The sequence below is a fragment of the Hakea prostrata genome, chromosome 8 (assembly GCF_041222555.1).
Source record: "Hakea prostrata isolate BN-2017 chromosome 8, UWA_Hpros_2, whole genome shotgun sequence".
Classification (NCBI taxonomy): domain Eukaryota; kingdom Viridiplantae; phylum Streptophyta; class Magnoliopsida; order Proteales; family Proteaceae; genus Hakea; species Hakea prostrata.
In genome coordinates, this window is record NC_142607.1 from 45107434 (window position 1) to 45132773 (window position 25340).

A 25340-nucleotide genomic window follows, 5' to 3' on the forward strand; every position below is an offset into this window, starting at 1 on the left:
AAAGAATTATATAAATAAACTCAGTGTAGCAGAAATGAGGATGTTAAGATGGATGAGTGGCAAAACTATGATGGATGAGTGGCAAAACTATGATGGATAAGATAAGAAATGATCACATTAGAGTTGGTCTGGGAGTTGCTCCCATAAGTGATAAGCTTAGAGAAAGTCGTTTGAGGTGGCACGGCCACGTTCAACGGAGACCTATAAATGCTCCTGTTCGGAGAAGTGATATAATCCATATTGAAGGAACTAAAAGAGCTAGGGGTAGACCTAAGATAACCTTAGGAGAAGTGGTGAGAAAGGATATGTATAGCTTAGGCCTTGTATTTAGCATGGTCTCGAACAAAACTCATTGGAGGGCAAGAATCCATATAACCGACCCCATTTAGTTGGGACAAGGCTTATTGTTGTTGTATATACGTTTATTTGATGAGATACAATGGAGAATAGAGCAACGCTTATCCAGATTGAAGTTTTTTCACTCACCAGAAACTGAATCTCACAAGTGTAGTTCACTACCAATTTGACCCTGAACTTGAAAGCTTTTATACTACCGGAAGAAGGAAAAAACCACTATCTGTAGAAAACAATCAAATGTGCTGGCCTTTTTCTAGTTCAAAGTTATTCGTAGTCCTGGGAATGTAATTTATTCCAGTCCGGTTCTTTATCGAATGAATGAGATGGTTAGATTGTGTTCATTGCCTACCTTTCTGGGCTTGGAGCATGAATCATGTATGGTTCTACTGAATATTATGATTTCATAAGTTAACGTATTTCAATTAAAAATAAGGAAATTATAAATGCTTTCACAATTAAAAAAATTGATGAAAGGAACTAAGGAAGACATCGCACATCATACATGTGCGTATAATTATAATCTAAGATTTATTCTACAAAAAATAGACCCCAAGTTCAATATGGGATCAGATCATACCGCGGCACCTAATTAGGAGAAGATCAAAATAAACTACATCAAAAATTATCGACCAGGATAGCTTCACCAATTCAACACAGCAGGCGTTGTTTCAAACAGAAATATGAATTCATGAGGATGATTTCTTCAAGATATAGTCCCAACTGCAATGCAGTTTCAACCAGAAATCGCAGGTAACATGGATCCCCTATACGTTGCAGCCTTTCTTGCCAATCCAATTTTCACCCTTCCACCCTGCAACCCTCGCCCCACAAGAGAAGAAAAGACAACAAAAAAACTCCAAAGACTAAAAGCTATGGAGCAGATTACAAGAAAAACTTGCCTGCAGCATGTCATAAGTTAAGATCATGTAAAAGAATACAATGAGATCTCAAATCATTCTGACCATGTCTCCTTGGACCAGTCAACGTACAAAAGGGAGCAGCCACCTCATCTCTGAACCATTTCCGTTGGACAAGTAGTATATCTTCTTCCATTTCTCTTCTGAAAATGCATCACGGCGTATCAATCTTTGCCTGCAAAAGAAGTCAGCATGCAGATCAATGATACTAGAAACAGCAAGCATCCCGAACATCTGTCTCTGTGTGTGTGTGTTCATCAGACATTTTCACTGGGAAGCAATGTTTAATACATTCTGATAATTTAATTAATTGCTAAGAAGAAACCTTGATTGATGAATATACCACCCAACAGGAGGGGCAAATCAATTTGTTAAATGTCCTATGCGAACCACAAAATCCAGCAAGATGAGATACACCCTACTGCTAAGTTCATGGTACCCATGGCTAGCATGTAATTTCAACAAATTCTCCTTCAACCTCAAGTCAAGAGCAACTAATTTCTTTTCCTGTTTATTTATTTATTTATTTATTTATTCCTTTTTCTTGGATGAATAGGAGCAACTTACTTAATCTTCTCCCTCCTCTATCCTATGGACTCTTTTAAGTCTTCTTGAATCTTCCCAACTGACCTTGCAGCAGCAGTGGCAGTGGTGACACAACATGATTAAAAAAGTCACCATTTTCGGTCAAACCAAGTGAACTATTTGAGTTTTCTACCTAAACAGGCAATGATTTGGGATAACCCTTGTGGGTATTCAAAATTTCAACCGAAACTCCAAAGTTCCAACAAAAATAATGGTCCAAGCCAGTCATGACATTTCTTTTCATTAAAAGTTATATTGTCCAACAGTTGTCTGTGAATGCTCCAATCAACTTATACTACATTCAGACAGGTTTCCTCTGGCTAAAGAAATCTAATTTAAGTGAATATTGGCCATTCCTCTTCCAGTTTGACACTCGCATCTCCTTAACAAACCCTTCAAGTTTTGGTGAGGACAGGGTTCTGTACTCTCAGTGCACAATACCAAAGTAGAAGTAAAGAAAACTCACATCTCCTTCCCGAACCCTTCAATTTTCAGTTAAGGACAGAGCTTAGTATTCTCACTGCACAATGCTAAATAGAAGTAAACAAATGGACAGAGAAGAAGAAGAAAGAATGGGATATGATGGTCTCCCGCCAACTAGAAGATGGCTCTCAACAATCTCCACTTTGAACTTCAGCCAAGGTTAGTTACCTCCCACAGCATGGTTGTCACACAAACACATGTGGAGACAGCATTCAAAGGGTTGTTGTCAAAAGACACAGGACCACGGGAGGCTCAGTGCTGCCGCCTCCTTTATTTATAAATCACCTTTACAAAAATAGAAACAAACTACTAATCCCGTTTAAGGACCTTAATCACTTATATGGGCATATAGTTTCAGTCCATTACAAAAGTAGAAGCAAATAACAGATGGTAGTCCATTCGTGATCCAGTTTGATGGCCTGGTTTGCCTGTGCCCTTCCTCTTTTGAGCAACTTCACTTAATTATAATAGATAACTAGATCTGCCTGTGAGATATGGAGGTTCACAAACAGCCAAGGAGAAAAAAGTCCGACAACCCCCACTCATTCCCCAATTCACCCCCCCCCCCCACCCAAAAAAAAGAGGGGGGGGGGGGAGACCATAATTCCATTAACCCAAGGTGGGAAATTACTTGGCAATAGTTCCAACTAAACCTTGAAGGGTGGAGTCATTAGATATAGGGACACAAATTTTGTTCATCCGCTTTTGGAAAATATCTCAGGCACTACTTAGCCAAACTTAATTGTTCAAGAAGACCTATCGGGTGAATATTGGTTGGCCACAATAAGGTGAGATGGAAAAAAATGCACTAAATAAAGAGTTAGGTCCCTTTGAAAAATAAAAAAGGACAATAGTTTTCAAGATTTTACAATATCACAACATTCTCTAAGCTAACAGAATTCCATTTCTGACATTTTATAGTCAGCATGCAACTGGTGTCAAGAGCAAAATCCCAAACCAAATGTATCATCAGGCTTAGTTAAGAAACTGCAAACAGATTATTCATTTGTACAACACCATAACAGAAAGAAACCAAAATAAAATATTATATGTAAAACCAAAAACTCATACCTAAGATAGTAATGGCAGACAGTTGCAGCTTCATCCAAGTTGTAACGAGGAAAGTTGACACGAGCATCTTCTGGAACATCTGGTAGGTCTTTACGTAACTTTCCCACAGCAGTTGAATGAGAGAAAGCCCCCACCATCATATCATCATGCATCATCGTTCTAAAAGCATTCACCTACCAAAAGAAAAAATTGAAGAACCAAGCCGATTATTAAATGTTGGCCACCATCATGCTTCAAACTTTTTTAATTTTCTTCCCTTTTTCGTTCTTTTTTCTTCTTTTTTTTTTTTTTTTTTTTTGGGGGGGGGGTGCGAAGGGAAGGGGGTAGGGTGAGGTCTGGTACAGCAGGAGCAAGGTTGTCAAGACGGCTAGGCAACCAAAGCAATTGAGGATCCGCCTAGGTGATTAGGCGACAAAGCGGCGCCTAGGCAGCAATAAGGCGAACAAATCAATTGGGTTAAAATTTTTCAATACAACTACTTTCTATAATAAGCTAAACAAATATTTAATAGTCACATTCATCCCAAAAAAAAAAGCATCCAATAATCATAATTATGAAAAATTATTCAAAAAAAGAACACAAACATAAGTTCATCTCATCAAACCATGGTTGTCAAAGCGTCTGCCTAAGCATTTACTAATTCATTGATTCTTGATGTTGAGTTGGCTCATGATTCACATTCTATTGCCGACGGGCACGGGATCCTATGTCACTTTGGGCCTTGGAGTTCCTTTGGAGTTTGGGCCTCAATTAAGCGGTTCAAAACAAGGTAGTTGAAAAACCGCCTTGCCGCCTAGGTGGACGCTTAGACAAACCATGCCAGACACTAATCCTCCAATGGGTTTGGAGGCCAACCCTCCATTAGGTTTTATTGTTGCCTTTTTCTAATGCTTATCTTTGCCTCCTTTTTTTGAATTTTTTTGTCTTCATAAATACCCTACTGGGCACAGTAATAGAGTACTACAGAGTTTCTATCTTGAGTTATCTACAAAAAGGATAGTAAGTTCTGGCTTCACATGGGCCAAATGCGTTGCTGATTCTATAAGAAAATTGGAGTTAGCAACTGATTTAGGTATTAACTTCACATCCATTTTGACTTTTGAGGCTTTGAGCGCTTAATAATTAAAGGGGACTTACTTTCCCATAGGTAATTGGGTCTTTGTTGCATCCTACTCTATCTTTGATAAATTCATGACAGAAACTGAAATACATGTTCATCTGGATATCACAAGCAGTACAAGAACAAAGCAAGACCTTCCTGGAATAAAAGCATGAGAGTCCAGATAAGTTTATAGCACTAACACAGTAACACTCTGTGTCTTGGTTAACATTATTTTCCCACTGCCTAGTCTCATTCCTTTGGAGTTCAAGGAATTACCAAGAAATTATTCATAGTGATATCAAGAACTCCAGGCTGAGGATTCCATAACAAAATATGATCACTTTATGCATGTAATATTGCCCATGATTTACGAATGGTGGCTGTACTATCCACCAACAAGGGGTTTACATCCAGAGGGTTCTCTTGGATGCAAAGTAACCCACAGGGATTCAGATTTCAGATTGATGTACCAGTCCCATGGAATAAATTTCGACCGTTTCGGTCGAAATGCCTGCATTTTCAAAAAACGAGACAAAATTGCCAAGATTTCATCCCAATACTAATTTCAACCGAAATTTCACAGGTTTCACCAATCCAACTTGTTTTTCCTTGATTTTTGTTGATTTATATCCCATTTTCACCTAATTTCCACAACTCCTTTGCCTCAAACACCTCTTTTGCTCATCTTTTGCCTTCAAACACCTCTTAAGCCACAACAACTATACCCAACAGTTCCAAACTTCCCCTTTTTATATTTTGGTTTTGTTCATTCCCTAATGATCTTGTATTGCTTTGAAATTAATATATGTCTAGTCTAGGACTACAATTTATGATTGTGTATTATTAAACTTATTTTTTTATTATTGCTAGTATTTCTTTTAATTTCTGATTTTAAAAACTATTTTTTAAATTATGTATTTTGAAAAAATACATATGTATACATGATATATGAGCTTGAACTTAATATACGTGAGACACCAGCACCATCACTTGATCAAGTTGGTCAATGTATTTTGTTGACTTGTTGTATATGTAACCATTCTATCAAACAATTAATGTATGATTATATACCAGTATGCAATTAACCAATCATTCGATAATATACTTGAATGATAACTTTTCAGTAGTTTTTTAGCAAAATACCAGTTCCATTGTGTTTATTATACTTTAAATAGGTAAAAGGCAAGAAATCAGATGAAATGGAGGTCATATAAAGCTCGAAACCTAGGGTTGAAATTTCAAAAACAATACCAAGTTTCGAAACCTAGAGATTTTGGTTTTTGCCTAGGTTTTGACCAAAAGTTTTGACCAAAATTTGCACCATGACTAGTCCATAAGCAATCTTGAAATCAAGTCCTTAGTTTTCAACATTTGTAGGATACTTCTTACTTGGGCAAATCAACACATGGTGAAGGTCCCCATGTATGAAAAAATAGTCATCAAGGCATATGGAGCACTCTAGGAGCCATATTTAGAGAAAGCTTAAAGCATGTAATAGGTAATTCTTATAGTGTATGAGTGGAACATACTGGTTGACACTTGACAGCCACCTAGACCTAGAGTCTCAAGTTGCTAGCACTCGTGTTTTGTGGTGTCAGGTTTTCCTCTTCCCCCTTTGATACAAATGCTAGGTACACCCTTTAAGCACCAGTATGGGAGGAAAACCAAGCCAGCATTTTGTAGCTGCAGTTCTATTTATGGACCAGCTTTCTGGTTGGGCTGGTGATTAAGGCTTTGTATGGCTGCTTGTTTCATCATTTTAGTAACTATTTAGTAGTTTAGACTGGATGGCATGGTCATATATTCCATTCCTCTTGTCATTAAATTTCTTTACAGTTGAAGATTCCTAGTAGTATAAGACTTATGACAGGTAGCAATTGGAGGGATTTACCTAGTCTGTTTGCTTTTCTTTCCTTGCTTGTACTATCCAGGTATAACACTTGTTTTAAATTTTCTTTTTCAATCTTTATTTTTGTTGGAAACTACTTGGTTGTGCTAGTTTTTATACACATGTAAAGGCTCACAGGCCCCCTCAATTTTGATGAATGGAGATTTGGCTTCCAACTTTTGGTTCTTGGGATTCAGAACAAATTCCTTGGTCAGATTCAGTAGAAGTCCTATGGTCAGGGTAATGGCGAGATTCCAGCCCTACAGATCTGGTGGGATTCCTGATTATATCTCTCTTTCTACCTTTCTCTCCATGAATCCAAGCAAGTTACTGTGCACACAACTTTTGCTATGCTGTTCAATTCTGTCTGGTTTTAACATAAATTACTTTGTTGAATAGGTATTCTGTCTTCTTCTTTTGTTTCTGAAAGTCTTAATTGGTTCTAGTTCAGTACTTAAAACAGACTAAACATCAGTTTTTGCTAATTAAAATCCAACTCTACAAATTTCAGTATGCAACAGTATTCTGAACCTGAACTTAAATTCCCATCAGTATACTGATCCAAATTCTATGCTGAATGTCTATTTTAAAACCTTAATTGTCTAGTTAGTTTCAGGAAACCTACTTCAGAGTCTCAGATACACTTTCTAGAAATCTGGTCTACTAGATCTGAAATGTGTTGCTGTAAGAATATCAGTTAATTTCTATTTGTTGATCAGTTTGCTTTCAGAGTTAAAATTCCCAAACTTATCCTGCATTTCTTACTCCAAGTAGGGTTATGCCCGTCAGACTCAGACGAACTTGTGACAGGGGTTTTGACCTAGCTAAGACAGGTCTTCGACTAGTTGTTAAAATTTCAATGACCCACTTGATTCCTCATCTCTGCAGTTCTGCATTTTCCAAAGGTTTTCTGAACCCCAGTTTTCTGAATCCCAACTTTCTTAGGTCGTCAAAAATTAAAATATCAAAGCCCTTGCTTTCTAAAGAGTCTAGTTTTCCTCTCCCTGTAACGATTTCTTGCTACTTTTTGACCTTAATTGTTGTGCACATCTCAAAAATAAGCCTCATCCCTAAATGAGCTCAACAGAAGAGATACTGTTTCACAATTCAAGTCTATCCAAAGCATACACAGTGTCAACCCTAATCCACAGTTGCTCTTTCTCCCTAATTACTCCTGAAACCATTTTAGACCTGCCTTGCTCTGTTATTTATGGCCACTCTGAATCATGAGTCCTCATGAGTTTACGGATAAATCTTCAATGCATTGTTAGCACATTATGCCACCTTGATTGACTTTCTCTAGCTTGTCATGTGCTAGACATACGGCCATACGGGTTCCTTATGTTATCATTTATAATTTTGGGGTCGGAGAGGAAAAGTAGAATTTAGAATATAATCAAATTAGAATTCAGTGAGAGCAAGAATCTTGGGACTGTTTGATCTCAGAACTTAGTCAAGTTAAGAAAAAACCAAACGCGGAACATCAGCTATGGACATAGAGCCTATTAAAGAAAACTAGCTAAGGAAAGGTTAATGTTCTCAGAAACCTGGAGAGAAATCACAAATTAAGATTACTTAAAACTGGAGGAGGATGAGGTGAGATGGTTTGAAGAGGGTCGAAGCTAAAGGTTTGATTCACTTGAAGGAATCAACTCAAAGCAATAAATGAAGTTCCCAGTGTACCCAAGAAGATCCTATCTACTCTTGAGATAAGCATTTCAAGAGTCATTTATCATGCACAAAAGAACTAAGGCCCACTCATGACTGTAAAACCATATGGTATAGAAATAATCTTCATTTTTAGTATCCTAACAACAGATGGACCTGAGAGGAAAACAGTATCTTTTACTTTATATTTGCTGGACAAACAAGAGAAAAAATACCAAGAAGTCCCAGTACCCTATGGTCAAACTTTCAAAAAAAAATAATAATGATAATAATAATAAAGATTTATCCCATGGAAAGACACTAATATCTCCATGGAAATACTATAACCCTTACAAAGAAGATACTGTGTTTGAATCATTTTCTGGAATTACTCAAAGACTTCCAATTATAGTATGGCAACCATAACCCAAAGCCACAAGCCCCCACAAGCCTTGACCAACTGACATGTCTATAGGCGTTGTTGCCAACTTTTAAAAATTCCAAAAACACATTAACCTCAGGCCAGAATTGAATTCTGTCAAAGAAGCCGAAGATAAATAGAAATCCAAAAATCTAGCACAAGGGACCAGAGATATAAGCAGCTTAGGAAACAGGTACAACTCAACATAAATGAGTACTGTTTCACCATCCACAACAAGTCATATTTATTTAGCCCAAAAGTATCCTTTATCTCTTTTCACCACTTCTCCAAATGTAATTTCTCGCTTGCCCCTTGTTCCTAAATATTCTCTCATTTGCCCCATATGTGTTCATATCATTCCTTACCATGAACAGTATGGTCTTTCATTGTGCATTCCCCAACAAATTCAAATTCAACCAAATTTTGATTCACTCCTCTCAATACAAAAGGAATCTGCACCAAGGCACAATCATTAGCAAGTTTTGATTGATCAGCAAATAACGCTTTACAACAGAGAAGTCAACCCTCATTTATAATGCAAGAACTTAGTTCCAGAACAAATTTTCTAGCAACTAACTCCAGGGTCAGAAATACAAAGTGGCTTAGAAGCAAAACTAGAAACTAACCTAACAGATGTACTAACAGGTAATTCAACTTCAAGAACCTTATAAAGGAAAATAAACCCATTTTAAAATACAACCCCAAACTAAAATTCAAAAATTAATACTTCTAAGCTGCTGCTGGAATCCCACTGGAGAGTCCCGAGAAAGTGGTTGAAAATCAAAACAGGTCAATATTAGGGATTCTCCCTGTGCCTCATCCTCCCAACTGCATGACAATTGATTATTTAAGAAAAACTAAGAAGATAGGATGATTTTAAGATTCAAGACAAACAAATAAAAACTAATAAAAAGAGAAAGAATGACAATTAATGCTCATTACATAAAGACTCTCCTATGATTTCCAAGCAGAATGTGCAACAAGACAACATAAAAGACCATCTAATTTTACTGTATTTTAAACTCCAACAAGTGTTGTATTTTGGGAAGGTGATGTTCTGGTTTGTTCTGGAAACAGCCTCTCCATGAAGGTGGGGTAAGGTTGCATACATTAACCTCCCCTGACCATTTAGGAGCCTTGTCCACTATGTACACCCTTTTTAAGAGGAGGAAAGTATCACTTAAACTAACTCCTCATGACAAGGCTAACTAAAACAGATAGAGCTGGTTTTTTGCTTAAAAATGAACAACCAAAACACCATCAAGGAATAACTTTGCTGACTTTGATACCATAATTAATTATTATAATACATACACGAAATAAAAGTCAAAACATTTCAAAATTTTATTATGAGTTGACATTCAGCAACTAGTTGTGAAAATAACACCAACATAGGTGAGTCAAAATGACCCCAAAGTTGGCAACAAACTCAAACTTAAAGAAAAAAGACCTATTAGTTGATTACCTTTCTTGTGTGTCAAATATCTAGCATAGAGTTCTCACATTCAAAAAGGAGTCTAATGTTGGTCATGTAGAACACCAACATATAGAAAAAGGGCAGGAGTTTTTACCAGTGAAGTCTTATATACCGATGATTTTACGCTGACTCCATTTAGTTGAGACAAAATCGAGTTGTTGGTAGTTGTATTACTGATGATTGTAAACAGAAGGGGATAAAAATGCAGTAAACATAACAGTAACCTCTAACATAGAGTTCGCACCTTCAACAAGAAGAACATGTCACATTATATCAGTACAAAAATTCCAAAAGTGGGATAAAAAGGCAGGAAGTATGCAAAGTATAACCATCCGACCATTGCAATCATTTTTCCTTGAATGATTGCAATCCAGAGTTTCAGGTACAAAATGCAAAGTCTATTATAGAAAGGTTCACTAACAGAATAAAATGGAGCTTCATAATAACAACTCTGCAATATTAATTTTAAATATCTTCAACTAACCGTTGCAACTTCTCTAGCATGAACAGGCTTCCAAGAACGAACAGTTACAGGCTCCCCATACTCGCTGAATGTAAACCAGCTGTTGTACTGGAATTAGATAAATAAATAAATACAAGTCATATTTACTTCAGAATACACAGTGATAGAAATAAGGCTATTATTATTGTAAGTTTGTAACAAAGAGTCAGGTTATTTTGAATTGTCACAAGGTATATATTCTGCCACATGGACATTAGATATGTCCATTCCAACAGTTGGATACAGAGTACATGGAAGATTAGCTGCATGCCAAATTCCAGATTCTAATTCTATCAAATATACCTTTTGTGTTGGCACACATCTCTCCTACATCTATGCACATGCACCGGTGCTGTATACATTACTGAACAATCTCTAAACTCTGGGTTGGAACAAAGATAAATTCTAAAGGAATAGAAAAGGACGACTCAAATTCTACTTTTGGAAACATCACCTTCTGTTATCATAAAGGTAATTATCCTCAAAAGAAATGTGAAGTAAATGATAAATGAACAGTAACGGCAGTGGTTCCGTGCTTACTTGATCAATTGCTATAAGTACAGGAATATCTTTGATAAGTGATAACTCTTTCCTCAGCCGAACTACCACTCCGACAGCTGCATGTGTGTAAGTAAGGCCTGTTTGAATCAGGTCATACAATGTAGAACCTTCAGGCATTGCCATGGAATCAACTCCTTTCATCCATCCAACACCAGCACCCTCTCCCAATGGAATAGGATCAGAAATTTGACATGCTAATTCTCGTAAGCGAGATTCATTCCATTTTAGAAAATCCTGCACATAGCCAGAGTTTGGTTTGAAATTGTAATTCATAGGGTACTGCATCCTTTGTAACATCTTAATGGAAGCCATTTGCTCTAAAAGAAATTATTTTAACCTTCCAAAGGATCAACTTTAAATTTTTCCACATCAATGCAATGGGAGTCAAGTTTAAGAGCATCAATGATAGCAAAGTGGATGTTGTTTGCACATAATTCAAAACTTGCATTGATAAACCATTTCATTCAGTCCAAGAAAAACGAAATAACAATAATTTTGCAAAATGACTCTGAAACAGTATTCATCCAAAATGATTTTTGGCGATAATACACAATAGTGTCTTGACCCCATTATCGTTTTTCTATTATTCTGATTAATTTTCAATACGAATGAGGTCCACAAAAGACATCATAATCAAATAGCTACAAAAAGGTTTTTATGAAGAAAAAAAAGTTGATACCCAAGAGAGTCTAATTAAATAGGTTCATGTCCAAACAAATTAACTGGAAAGAATTAAATTGGATTTTCTCAAGCAATAGCATTTTACCATTTTCAGGACAATCATCACCACTTCGAAGACTCAGAATTTTCAGGAAAATGCTATGTATTTAGCCAACATGGAAAAAAAGATGATGCCTCAAGGGACCTATTGCATTCCATTAAGTTATCAAACCAAGATCAGATGCATTGGTAATTGTACAATTTCCATCTCAAAATGAAATAGAACAAATAATAAACCACCTCAAAAATTGACTAAAAGTCAGGTCATTAATGATGCCACTTGAGTCTCAGGCAGTATTACATTTCTAGATTATTAATTTGGATTAACTACAAATTATTCACTATGAATTCCAAACAGAACCATGGCCACAATTCATTTCTACTTGAAAGAACTGAAAAGAAAGGTGTCTATCCTGGTAACAAGAATGAATAATGAGATTTTGCATTTGCCCATAAATCTCATGAACATTAAAGTTCTTCTTCTTCTTCAACAGAAGGAATTTTTATATTCATTTTCATACCTGGAGGATTTTGGCAGCCTGAACTGGTGTATCCCAAAGACCCGTTTCTGGGTTTTTATAAAAGAACCCACCATGAGTCCACTCTTTTCCTTTTGGAACATAAAAAACCAGCCAGCCTTCCTCACGGGCCCACTGAACAAGCATTGCAAGTGCAGTACTTTTTCCACAGCTAACAGGACCATCTAAAACAATCTGCTTTCGAACTTTTGGACCTAGAAGCATAGAACAAAGCTGTAAAAGGAACAATCTCAAATATGAACTCAACAGTGTTCTTCAAAATTCAATCAGTCTTTTCAAAATTGCATGGCAAAAACAAATTCATATGAGCTATATCCCAAGCCAGTACAAAGCAACCAATTACTGAGTGGCACATCATTAACTGAAATGACATAATACAAAAACCTTATAAGCATACATCCATCCATTTTTCCTCCCCTTTTCTTTTTTGAGGGGTGAGGGTGGTGGGGTTGCTGTCCTTCTGATCACAAGAGAAGAGCAACAGTTCCAACTGAGAAGCCTTTAAATAGAAAAAACTTGTTTACTACCACAAACAACTAGAATGTGTAAAGCAACCCGAAACAAGTACCAAAACTTATCAAGAAATAGTAACGATGGGCTACATATACTTGACAAATTAAGGACTATTTAATTCTAAGAAGAAGCATCACCAAGCACTACGCTCCCATAACAGCACGATCTATGAAGGGAAAACATTGCAGCCTTACTCTTGCTTCACGGAAAGGCTGTTTCCTGTGTTTTGAACATGCAAACCTATGGTTGCAACAATAACTATTGTACTAAGGCTCACCTGTTGACTGTTGAATTCTTTAAGATTTTGAAATAGATGATACAAATTATTCCAAAAAATATGTTAAGAGTATTCATATCTTTTCCTAATGAGCAGCTCAGTAACCAACAGGTGTGAGCACTGGAAGGCATGTTTGAATGGTCAACATACATGTCTTGTGGGAAGAAAACTTCAGGTTTGGGCATGTTTCTTGGGGACAACCTTGACGAATATTTTCCTTGTTTATATACTGAGAAGAGATTAAGCCCATTTCTCTACCGACTGAGAGGCAGTCTCGTTATCAGTTTTCGCTAGGCTTTTGCTAGCATTGTTAATGCAAAATTGAAGGCATATATAAGAAAGAAAAGCCCAATGGGTCAGGCCCATCAAAGGCCTTTAGCTATTACCCAAATCAGCCCATGGCTTTCATGGGCTAGGACTGTTTTAGTGGGTTAAAGTTAGCCCACATATTTTAATCTCCATGGTCTAGACCTAACCCCAAGTCTAGTTCTTGAAAAGTCAATAAAAGGAATTGTGCTTTGAAAATAAAAGAACTAATTGTCAAAAGAGTTTCCTTTGTCAAAAGTTAGGTAGTAGTTGAATTATTCATAGGTAGGTGGTGTTAGCTAGTGGTTGGATGTTACCATTAATGTTTATGTCTCTTTAAAATGCTATATAAAGAGACTTATATAAGAGGTGATGACACAACTCATCAATTGAAATCAAATTATTTTGTTAGCATTCATTCTCTATGGAGAATCCTTGTGTTTGATCAAGGTAGGTTGGTGTTCAATCAAAGCGATCCACCTTGCGGTGTGAAGCACGGGTATTACATTGTTATTCTCAATTCTCTCATATTGTCCCTTCAATTTCTTCATCATAGTTCTTCCCTTGTTTTGAAGATCTATTCAGCCTGTATTGTTATGCTATTATCCTTATAATACCACTCTAGTTTCAGCCATCTTTCACATCTGAATTCTTTTTCATCTTAAGTCAATCATATCTGAAATTGATTCCCTGTGAAAGGTCCTATTTGGCTACTGTTTTGATCAATCAAATACAATATTACATTAATTGTTTTGTAATGTTTTCTCAAATTGAACAGAACTCTGAAGTGTTCCAACATGTCCCTATGAGCAAGTAGGACAATCATTGGACGGGCCTCCAGCAATTTTTATCTCAAAAGAAGCTGATTTACAAGAACTTGCTTGTAATAAAAGGAGCACTCACAGTTTCAAAAAGAATGACCAGTTGCACAACTCAATCCCAAAGTTTCCTAAAGTTTTCTCCATATATTTTCAGGTTTGTGGTGCCATACTTGGTGTTTAAACTTGCTTACCATACAAGATAAATATACTATCCCCTTGTTGCATGTCCTGATATGTATATTTTGGATGATAATTTCCAAAAAGGGCTATGATCCACATATTGAATCTTGATGTCTTGTTGCTTGAATTTTCCTACTGTACAAGATAAGTATCCTTTCCCCTTATTACATGTACAATCCACATTGTGAATCTTGATCTCAGGGTGCTTGAATTAGCCTACCGTGCAAGATAGGTATCCTATCCCCGCATTCCATGCCCTGATATGTATGTTTTGGCTGATCATTTTCAAAAAGGAATATAACCCGCTTTGTGAATCTTGATGCCCTTACTTTAACACAATTTGACCAAACAGACATAGAAGCGGAATTAAATTAGGGAAGAGAAAAATCATACCTTTACCATCAGAGGGCCACATTGGTGGATCAACAATGCGCCTGAAATTATCCCGAAGATCCAAGAAACTTTGCCGAACGAGCAAAGCACTCCTCATAGACTCTTCAAACTCCTTTGTCATCCCAATTGGCAATCCTTCTGGTAAAATTGTATTCAAACCTTCCATACTATACAACCACCACAAAATATAGAAAAAGTTGACTCCCTTTAACAGGAATGATGAAAATAGCAATGAACAATAAAATCTGGGAAAAAAAACCTGAAGTTCATATAAGTGCAGACATCTTTTCTAGTCAGTTCAGAAATTGATTTTGTACTGGTGAAGAGAGGCCTCCCATTGGGGCCAATATTAAGAGACTTGTCCTTCTCATCTTCGGCCAGGTTGCGAGCACGAATATCCTCATCGAGCAGGTCAGAATCAACATCATCAACTGCTGCAGTCGAGGCTTCATCGATCTTTGCAGAAGTTTCTTTCTTTGATTGTGCTTTAGATTTGGCCTTCGATGAAGAGGGGGCTTTAGATTTTGAAGAAAAATAGGAATAGGTGAGGTTCGTGGAGGAAGGGATGACGATGCAATGGTGGTTCGATGAATTTCGTGTTCGAGCTGTGGCAGCTGTGACAGCTCGTACAATAGTCTGCAACATTTCTCCTGAGATGGTTTGCTGTCAGCTGCCACAACAACGGTGATTTTGATAGCTAAGTAAGTTCAGCAAAGCTAATAAAACTGATATAGATGGATACAGAAATTAAATGGATCAGATGGCAATAATACTTTTCAAAAATACAGAGTGATAAAACATGAGTAAGCAAAATATATAGACATATATTCACTATGTAAAGACATACACCGCCTAATGAACAAAATAATAGGGCATAGGCAATAGTTTTATCAAAAGGAACAAATGATTGAGATTATAGGTAATGTTTTGAAATCATTGGTTTATCTCCAGTAGACAAATACTATTATCCTTCTTGAAAAGGGATCCTGACGCTTGCTGCCCTAAAATTCTTTAGCCAGCAAGGGAGCCAATGGGATGCCTCTGGAGTCTCGGCATAAGTTCATTTTGTATTGTGACTGTTTTCTAGTCCAAGTAGTTTTGATGTATCCTGTTTCCCATATTGCACCACACTGTGCAGCAGGTACCTTTTGCTTTTATCTCCAGTACTTGTTTCTTCTTTAATTAATTTTAGAAAATTTTAGGCACCAACCCCTGAGTAGCCTCCTTGGTCTTGATGCCACCCGAAAAGAAATCAAAATATCAGACAAACACCAATTCCTAACACTGTCGGTCTTGAGACTGTTTTCTAGGAAAAGCTTATTGTAGTTTTGATGTATTATGTTCCCATATTGGCATATTGCCCTTTAGCTGCACATCAGGTACCTTTTGCTTTTGTTTTCCCGTACCTGTTTTTTCTTCATTGAACTTAGGGAAATTTTCAGCACCATCCCTTGAGTAACCTCCTAAAAGTAATGCCACATGCCAAAACAGATCAAAATATCAGTAAAACGCCAATCCCTAGCATCTTAGTCATGTAAGCCCATTTTGTCATATTAACTGCACATCAATCCTTAGTGAAAATTTAAAGGAGTTCAATGTCAAATGAGTTGCTTCTTCGACCTTGGAGAAGCAGTGATTTGGGGGAGGCTGTGATCTGGGAGACTCTCCAAGCCTCATCTCTCTTCGATTTATTCTCTATATGCCAGAGAGCCCTGTTAATCCTTCCACTGCTAACAGTCACTGCACACACACAAACACACCCTACAACAGCCCCTAATGCACTATACTATCTCTTTCACTAAAATTTGAAAATGGTAAGGATGGTTCACTCAGACCAAACAAATCTCTCCTAATTCAAAAACAATGAAGTGCAAGCAATCAAAAGAGAATTCTGCCTCATTCCCACAGGAATAACAGATTAAGCCCAACATAGTTTTATGTTGATATGCCACAGATAATTACACAGATCCAAATACTTTCAGGAACTGAGTATGGATGCTTACAGGGAAGACCTCAAATTCTAATCCAAACTTGCACTCCAGCTCTAGTAACAGCAACATCTCTACAGTCTCTTCATCTACAAATGTGATTTCTCATCATTTGGAAAGAGATAAGAACTCAGGTGGCTTCTCTAAGTCAGAAGCACTCGGCAGAACCTTTTTATGTGAACTTGGGCTATCTTCCAAGGCTTCTATCATCTCCTTATGGGTTATGGTTGTCTTGTCTCAATTTCAGATACATCCATTCTACTATATCACGCAGATGGATCGATTCCTATCTCTCTAGGTACACAATATCATTCTTCTGGTTTAGACTCAATAACTGATGATCACACATGTATTATTCAGGCTAGAATAATTCAGGATTAGTGGCATTTCTCAAGTCAAATGTTTCTTGATATCATTTAGTTGCCGCCCTTAATTCCCGGATTAGTGTACTTGCAAGTTATATTACAAGCAGCCAGAAGGCAACGAAAAGAAGTCTATAATAAAACCATGGCGATCATGTGTACATTTGAACAAAGTCAATGGAAGAATTTTAGTACTATTGAGTGATCAGAAACCTGCTTACCAACTGTTTGATATATTGCCCGTGCAACAGTTGTGGATGTAGCCCAGCCTTCAGAGGTTCAAGGTTCAATGCTACCAGAATGAGAACGAAGGTAGAGTTTTTTGTTTCCCCAGATCCTGACGAAGACGGTGGAATCAAAGATAATGAAACGAAAGATGGTGGAAGAGGAAAGCAAAAATGAAGCAAAACAAATTGATGTTTGCAGAGTGCAGACGCAAGTGCAAGCCGGAACAAGCGCAATCGTCGATTTTCGTAGGTAGGGTTTTAGCCGAAGGGCAATTCGGTCTTTTTTGAAAATTTGGCTGGCTTACGTCATCACATTACCGAGTTTTTATTAACCACTCTGGAATTTTGTCATTCTGAGATTTTATGGATACGTCAGGGTGGCATCGAAATTTGCATTTGTCACTGTGATTCACGAGCAAAATGCAGAATAACCTATAATATGAAATGCTGTGATTCACTGAGCAAACACCTACAGATGCGAATGCGGGCAAAAATGGAGACGAGGAAGTAGAAGAAGAACAGCCTCCGAAACACTTTGCCCAGATCGTCGTTGTCACAGTATTCGAGCCCCTGCCCTTATCAATTCGACTGTTCTTCCTTTCTCAGATGCGATTGTGGCAAAGACGATGATGACAATGGCAGATTAGGATTCGTTGTTCGCCGTAACGGCGTAACCTGGGAGAAGCCCTGTATGCTGAATCTTTTCTAAAGAACTTCTTACCAAGTTTAAAAGAGCCACTATACCAGCAAACAGATAAGAGGCGCACTAAACCCCAATGAACCATACTTGAGCCCATTCCTTTAACCCTTCCTCCCTAAAAGTCATTTATTAGGGAGAAGCCATGGCCATTCGGGAGGTCTTGGTTTGGGCCCAGGATAATGGCATTTGTAAAGTGTTGATCCATCCGATTGCTTGGGCCTCGTGGATGTGTTAAACGAAGAAAGCCCAAATACATCACCAGAGATGGAAGCTGTTTTGAATTTATTTATTTTTTATCAAACGATAACAAAATAACATTAGATTAACTAAGCTTAATTGAAGTACCCAACAGAATAAGATACATTGTTTAACAAACAAAAAGGTGGTTGCAACCACCAAACTTTTGAAATAACTAATAATCTAGATCCTTTAGCCAATAAATCAGCATTACAAATATCAATAAGGATCTAATGCTAATCTCGTTAGCTAATCTAAGAATAAAACATACATTCACAAAGTCAAACAAAGCCAATAAGGATCTAATGCTCTCAGAGATAGAAAGACAAACCCAATCTAAGGAGTTCTCCTTTCCCAAAAGACTTAAGACTGCCGAAAGAATATCATAATTTATGCAAATGTCCTTTATCCCAACCATCCATGCTATTTGAATGATATCCCTGATAGCCTCCAATTCAACCTAAGTGCTGATAAAGTTCGACCTAACTTGATTTTTGCAGCTAAGAATCTATCATTAAGTTGTCAAATGATACCGCTTCCGCCTCCCCAACCCTCACCTCATAAAACCATCCATATATTGGACACACTGATGTTGAACCCGAGGTCTTGGTGCATCGCCCTTGCCCTGTCTTCTCCAATTCACCTAACAAATTTTAAGATGAATCTTGACCTATGAGTTAGGATTTGCTAAATATAATCTTTATTGTTTCGATAATCCAACTAATAATCTCCTTTGCGTATGCTGATTTTCCTAAATTTTTGTTTTCCTTCTGAAATCCCCCAATCTGCTGCTATCTCCAACTCATTTTACTAACCTTGGGATCCTCGCTTGTTGGGCATAGATAACCATACGTTGAGGCATTCTTGGTCGGAGAGAGTTCAACCTTTCTCAAAAAGCCAATCCTTTGCAAGAGCATTGTGTCATGCTTTCCACAGGAAAACTTTACATTGGGAAGTGTTTTGATCGCATCCATTCACCTAACAAATTATTAAGATGAAGCATTGAGCTATGAAGATTAGGAATTTTAGCTGAAAAAATATAGTCATTTCTTGATTTCCAGATAATCCAACATAATATGCTCCATAGATTTATACATTCAATATTTCCTTTTTTGAGTTTTCTTCTCAATGAAATCCCACCAATCTTGCATGCTATCTTATCAAAATCATTTATATCTAACCTTAAGAGGAATGCTTTCCAGCACTATTGGGCAAATGTATACTTAAAAGTATATGAACTATTGACTCAGTGCATTCTTACATAAAAGGCATAGTGGGGAGAGAGTTCCACCTTTCTCAAAAATAGCTAATCCTATTGCAAGAGCATTATGTCCTGCTTTCCACATGAAGAACTTTACTTTGGGAAGTGTTTTGATTTGCCAAATTTTCCTCCAAAAGATTGCTCCATAAAATGTAGACATTTCTTCAATTTAGTAGCTTTCCCACCTCCAAGTCACTCCACTTCATATAATATGCAGATTTTACATTGAGATGTCTTTTGAATGTTCTACTCCATATCCACCTATTTTCATGGTTCTTGCCCATAGGGAATCTGGGTTGTGAAGCAATCTCCAAGCTTGCTTTGCTAGAAGGGCTCTATTAAACATATGTAAATCCCTAAAACCCAACCCTCCCTCGTGTTTTGGTTTGCATAATTTCTCCCAAGTCACTCAATGAATCCATCTTTTCTCAGCATTGCCCCACCAATTGCCTAATTTGTTTTGTTAGATTATCGTTTACCCCTTTAGGTAATAAGAAATTCGACATTACATATGTGGGGAGAGCAGTAGCCACTGCTTTGATAAAAACTTCCTTCCTAGCACTAGAATAGATATTTTCCTTTCCACCCTGCTAATTTTTTACTCATCCTCTCACAAAATGATGCAAACACTTGTGTTTTTTATTTTCCAAAGGTGGTTGGTAAGCCAAGGTAGATTCCATGAGATGATACCTCTTTTAAATGCAATGTGGAAGATACTAACTTGCGAGTGTCTAGTGGGTGTTAATGCTGAATAGGATGGATGACTTTGAAGGATTTATGTGCTAACCGAATACATTCATGTACTTTTGCAAAATGTAGTTGATATGATGAGCATTTTCATTTGTTGGAAGGGTGAACACCATACAATCATCTACAAAAAATAGATGGTAAATGTTGGGACTAGATCTAACAATTTTAGTGCCAAGTAATCTTGGAATTTTTATATTTGAGCTTAACCTCCTAAACAAGACTTTTTGACAAAGAATAAAAATATAAGGACTAAGAGGGCAACCCTGCCTAATTCCTCTATATGGAACCAACTTTCTTGTCAACTGCCATTTATCTTGATTTGAAATTCTACTATTGAGATACATTGCATAATCCATCTGATCCAAGTGTTTTGAAACCCCACACCAACTTATCATATGCCTTACACAAATCAAGCTATAAAGCCATTTAACCAGATTTGGATTTACATTTATTTCATGAAATGCAAACACTCATGTGCTAGATAAATATTATCTGAGATTGATCTTCCAGACACAAAAGCACTTTGGGTTTCACTAATGATATTTTTAAGAAGGGGTTTAAGCTTGTTGGCTAGGCATTTTGCAATTATTTTATATAGAATTGTGCACAAGCTAATAGGCCTAAAATGCCCCACTTCCACAAGATTTTTCCTTTTTGGGATGAGGGATATGATGGTTTTATTGAAACTTTTAAGCATGTGACCTCTTTTGAAAAAATGTTGAATCCCTAACACTAAGTCTTGCCCTACTATTTCCCAATTTTTTTGATAGAATCTGGTTGGAAGCCCATCTATTATTGGGGTTTTATTGCCCTTCATGTTAAAAAGAATGGCCTTGATCTCTTGTTGGGTGAAATCCCTACATAAATTAGAATTATCTTCTACTGAAATGCAAGAAACTGAACTTGAAAGAATTGTGTTGGGTGTTGGGGATGGGATGAGGTAAAGAGAGTTGAGAAATAAGACCAGATTTCTTCATGAATGTCCCCTTCCTTTGTGATTCAATGACCCAAATTTGATTTTAACTTGAAGATTGAATTTCTCTGTCGTCTATGGTTAGTAACTGCATGAAAGAAAGATGTATTTGGATTTCCAACGTTTGAGCCAACTAATTCTTGATCTTTGGTGCTAATATTTTTCCTCCTCTCTCATAAAAGCGACCAATCTATTTGAAAGCTTAGCTTCAATATCACTCTTTTCTCATGATGGATCATTTTGTTGTAGTTCTGTTAGCTCCTCTTGCACTTTAATTATTTCTTTTGTTGCTAGCCTAATGTGTGATTTGCTCCAAGTCCTTAGGGTAAGTATATAGTTATATATTTTGTGTTGAAACTTGTATGCATCCAACCCTATCTTTGTTGTTTCCCATCCCTTAGCAATTGTTTGCTTCAGGTTTTGATGTTCTTCCCACTTCATCTCATAGTGGAAGGTTACTAGTCTTTTCTTTGCTTTCTTCAAATTCAGCTCAACTAGAGTGTAATCCGATCCCAGCATAGTCCATTTGTAAGCATTAAGCCCTAGAAAGAGTTGTGTCATCTCATTGTTGCAAATACAAGGTCAATGTTTTCTTTCACCAAATTTTGTCATTTCCAATTATTTAACCATAAATACTTTGCTCCTAAGCTTCTCACTTGTTGTAATGCATAGCTATGAATAGCATTCCCAAATTTATCAATTTGCCCTTGTGGCTTTCTTCTTCCTCCCCATTTCTCTTTATTACTCATTACCTCATTAAAGTCTCCTAATACAACCCAAGGTGAATTTACAATTCTCCCCAATTGTTTCAATTCCTTCCAAATGATTTATCTTATTTCCCTTTTTGGATCTCCATAAATTAATGTCAAGCGAAAATTTGCATGAACAGATAACCACCAAGTTATTATAACATCGACAAAATGAGTGGAAATAGAAAGCAAGGTAAAGATATGTTGCTATCCCACATCATTGCAGTGCCTCCAGATTTTTCATATTTTGTAAGATCGTATTTGATAACAGGCCAGGTAATTGTTTTCAACATTCTATCATTCTTAGAGTATAGAAAAAGGGGTAAAGTGCATTTCGCAAATCATAATCCGTCTATCATTCTTAGGAAATGAATTTATCAAATTCTCATAATCAATAAGGTTTTTAGCAAAACAACTTCGGTTTGTTTCGTGAAATTCTCATAAACAAAAAACAAGTCACAAATCCAAGGAAGGAAAAGAGAAACATGACTTTTCTTGACAAAGCACAACTCAACAAAACTACTGGGCTAAAGAGAGAAAAGGTGCATGGATTTGTACATGACTTTGTATATTTGTGTGTGCGTGCTTCAGTGAGAGAGACGAGCTGAAATTTTTTTTTCAAAACTACTAGGCTAAAGAGAGAAAATGTACATGGATTTGATAAAAACAAAATAGATAATTATTGATGCCCCTAATACCATAACTTAATCCTTCATTACTTTTTCTCTTCTCTGAATTTAGTATTGCCCCCTCCCCCCACCCCCAACAACTTCTAACAGTGTTAAAAATTTGTTATTATTTATTTTTGAAATACCTTGATCTCATCTGCAATTTTTTTCATCAAACTAAATTGAAGTCCCTACCTTAATTTTGAAGGCTCTAGAGGCCTTAGACAAGGATGTCCCTTAAGCTCATATCTTTTCCTCTTAGTCATATATGTCATCTCTCGTATTTTGAAAGAATATGGATCTAAACATGTTTAAAGGAATCAAAATTGCAAAAAAAAAAAAAAACTAGAAATCTCACTCTTGTTTTTTTGTAAATGATACATTTCTTTTCTATCGAGCCGAAAAATAAAATATCATCATCATCAAACTATTTTGGACTTTTTTCTCAGATATCGCAAGAGAGGAAATAAATCTTGCAAAAAGTGAACTTTTTTTTAGCAGAAATGTCAGTTATATTGAAAAAACACTTACTCTCATTACTTGGAATGCCATAAATGAATAAATCTATCTTGGTACCAATCTCTTTCTAGGGAACGTGAGATTGAAAAAAGTTTTTATCTCTTCTCCACTAAACCAAATTCAAAATTATCCTTTGTAGGGAGAGGGGTGCTAATCCAATCGATCCTCCAATCTATGTCAATATATCAAATGCAATGCTTCAAATTCCCCATTTTCATGTGCGAAAGTTAATCCATTGTGTAAGAAATTATGGTTGGGTAACTCCAATAAAGAGAAGTCAGCAAGAGCCCGTTTGGTGACGTTTTTGGTGTTCTTATATTCTTTAAAAACGGAAAAATAGGTTAGAGGCATTTGTTAAAATAGTTCGTTCTTCTATTCTTTAAGAAGATAAACTGATAAAAAAAGTGGTCTAAAGAATGCTTTTTTTAGAACATCAAAATGATGTTTTCACAAAAAAACATCAACGAAAAGTGATAAATTGGCTAGGATTGAAACCTTAGAATGAGTTTATCAAACACCATTTTTTATAATAGTATTTTGGAAATATTTTCATAATAGATTTATCAAACCCCCATTTCCAAGCAAAGAACGGTCTTCTAGCATGGAAACATTGCATAAGAATTGGTCTCTCAGACAAAAATGTTAGCAAACACATACTTTAACATCCTGATAAATAAATGTTGTAGACCAAAAAAATCAAGGGGTCCTAGTTTCAGAAGAATGAAGGAATACAACCGAGCCTTACTACTAAAGCAAGGTGGCGAATCCTTCATAACTTTGAAACACTCTAGGTAAAAACTCCAAAGGCGAAATATTTTCCAAACACATCAATCTTTGATTTAGATGTTGGGAAAAAAAAATGGATCCTAAACATGAAACAACGTCAGAAGCATTCTACATCTGTTGGAGAAAATGGTTATCCGACAAATAGGGAATGGTAAGGATATTTTCTTCTAGCATGACCCTTTGGTACATCAACACACAAGATCATAAAGTGACTAGAGTAAATCAAGAATTTGGCCAACTAGGAAAAGTTGGTAGAAGTGATGGAAGATTTCTTGCAAGATTATAGGGAGTTTTCTTTACTCAATTTGTCTCCAACTTTTGTTTCAAATCTATCCCAAACACCCCCTTAGAAATCTTTGATCTCCTTCACTAGGGAATTCTCTGCTAGATTAGTAGGGAAAGCTCTACGCAAAAATGCATACTAGATGCATCCTCAAAGAGATGTACAAGTGGTGGAGGTTTTTTTGGAATTTAAAAATCCACCCAAAGTTTAAAACTTTTTTCTGGCGCCTTTTGGATGCCAGTTTGCCTGCAAATGCCATCCTCTCCAAATGGACACAAGCTCAACCACTTTGCACTCTATGTGGAGAACAAGAGGAATCCATTTGGCATGTCTTTATAAATTGTGAGTAGACTAGACGGATATAAGGCATCGGGATCTCTAGGATTGAGAACTGAGTTCATCAACCAAACCTCTATGATTGATTTATGCGTGGCAATCCTTAGAGACCCATATTTGGACAAGGCAATCACCATGCATACAACAATAAACATTATAATTACATGTTATTTTATCTAGCATGCAAGAAATGGTAAGATTTTTAATAAACCACCTAACCCAACCCTAACAATGCATTTTATAAATTGGATTGATAACATCCGTTTTTGTAAAGTTTTAAAAGATATGACTAACTTTAAATCTCCTATATTTTTGCTTGCAGGGGTACCTTACCAAGAAGTAAAACGTCTAGGTTGGTGTGAAGAACTATACTGAAAAGGGAAACTTTGCTTACTAAACATAGGGGCCTTGAAAACAACTGATGGAGTGAAGGATTACATAGTGTGTCTTAACTATGGCATCAATCAAGAATATCACCTCAATGTACAAACACAACAAATCTGGAGCAATATAAAAGGAGTATTTGATATGCTACCAAAGCCTAAGAAACCGCGGCCTCTTAACATAGTAGATTTCCTAGCAAATATCAGCAATAAATGTAGTAATACTGAGATATGTAACTTTAAATCCCAACCAACTCTCTTCGTTCTTGAGAGAGGCTAACAGGACACTTTGCACCAAAACCTCCTTTAATAGAAGATTAAGTCGTTCATTTTTTTTTTTTTGGGTACACAAATGCCA

At 36.6% G+C, this 25340-nt stretch overlaps 1 protein-coding gene across 1 annotated transcript; it reads right to left on the reverse strand.

The window, feature by feature from the left end:
* Window positions 1-790: 790 nt before the first annotated feature.
* On the reverse strand, window positions 791-17787 carry LOC149008145 (mitochondrial 28S ribosomal protein S29-like protein). Its single transcript, XM_089164878.1, has 8 exons — window positions 17332-17787; window positions 15020-15430; window positions 14761-14927; window positions 12253-12464; window positions 10991-11245; window positions 10433-10519; window positions 3414-3586; window positions 791-1449 (listed from the first exon to the last, which is right to left on the reverse strand). The coding sequence occupies exons 2-8, from the start codon at window positions 15403-15405 to the stop codon at window positions 1338-1340; spliced, it is 1392 nt and encodes a 463-aa protein (XP_089021004.1). The 5' UTR covers window positions 15406-15430; window positions 17332-17787; the 3' UTR covers window positions 791-1337.
* Window positions 17788-25340: the final 7553 nt, after the last annotated feature.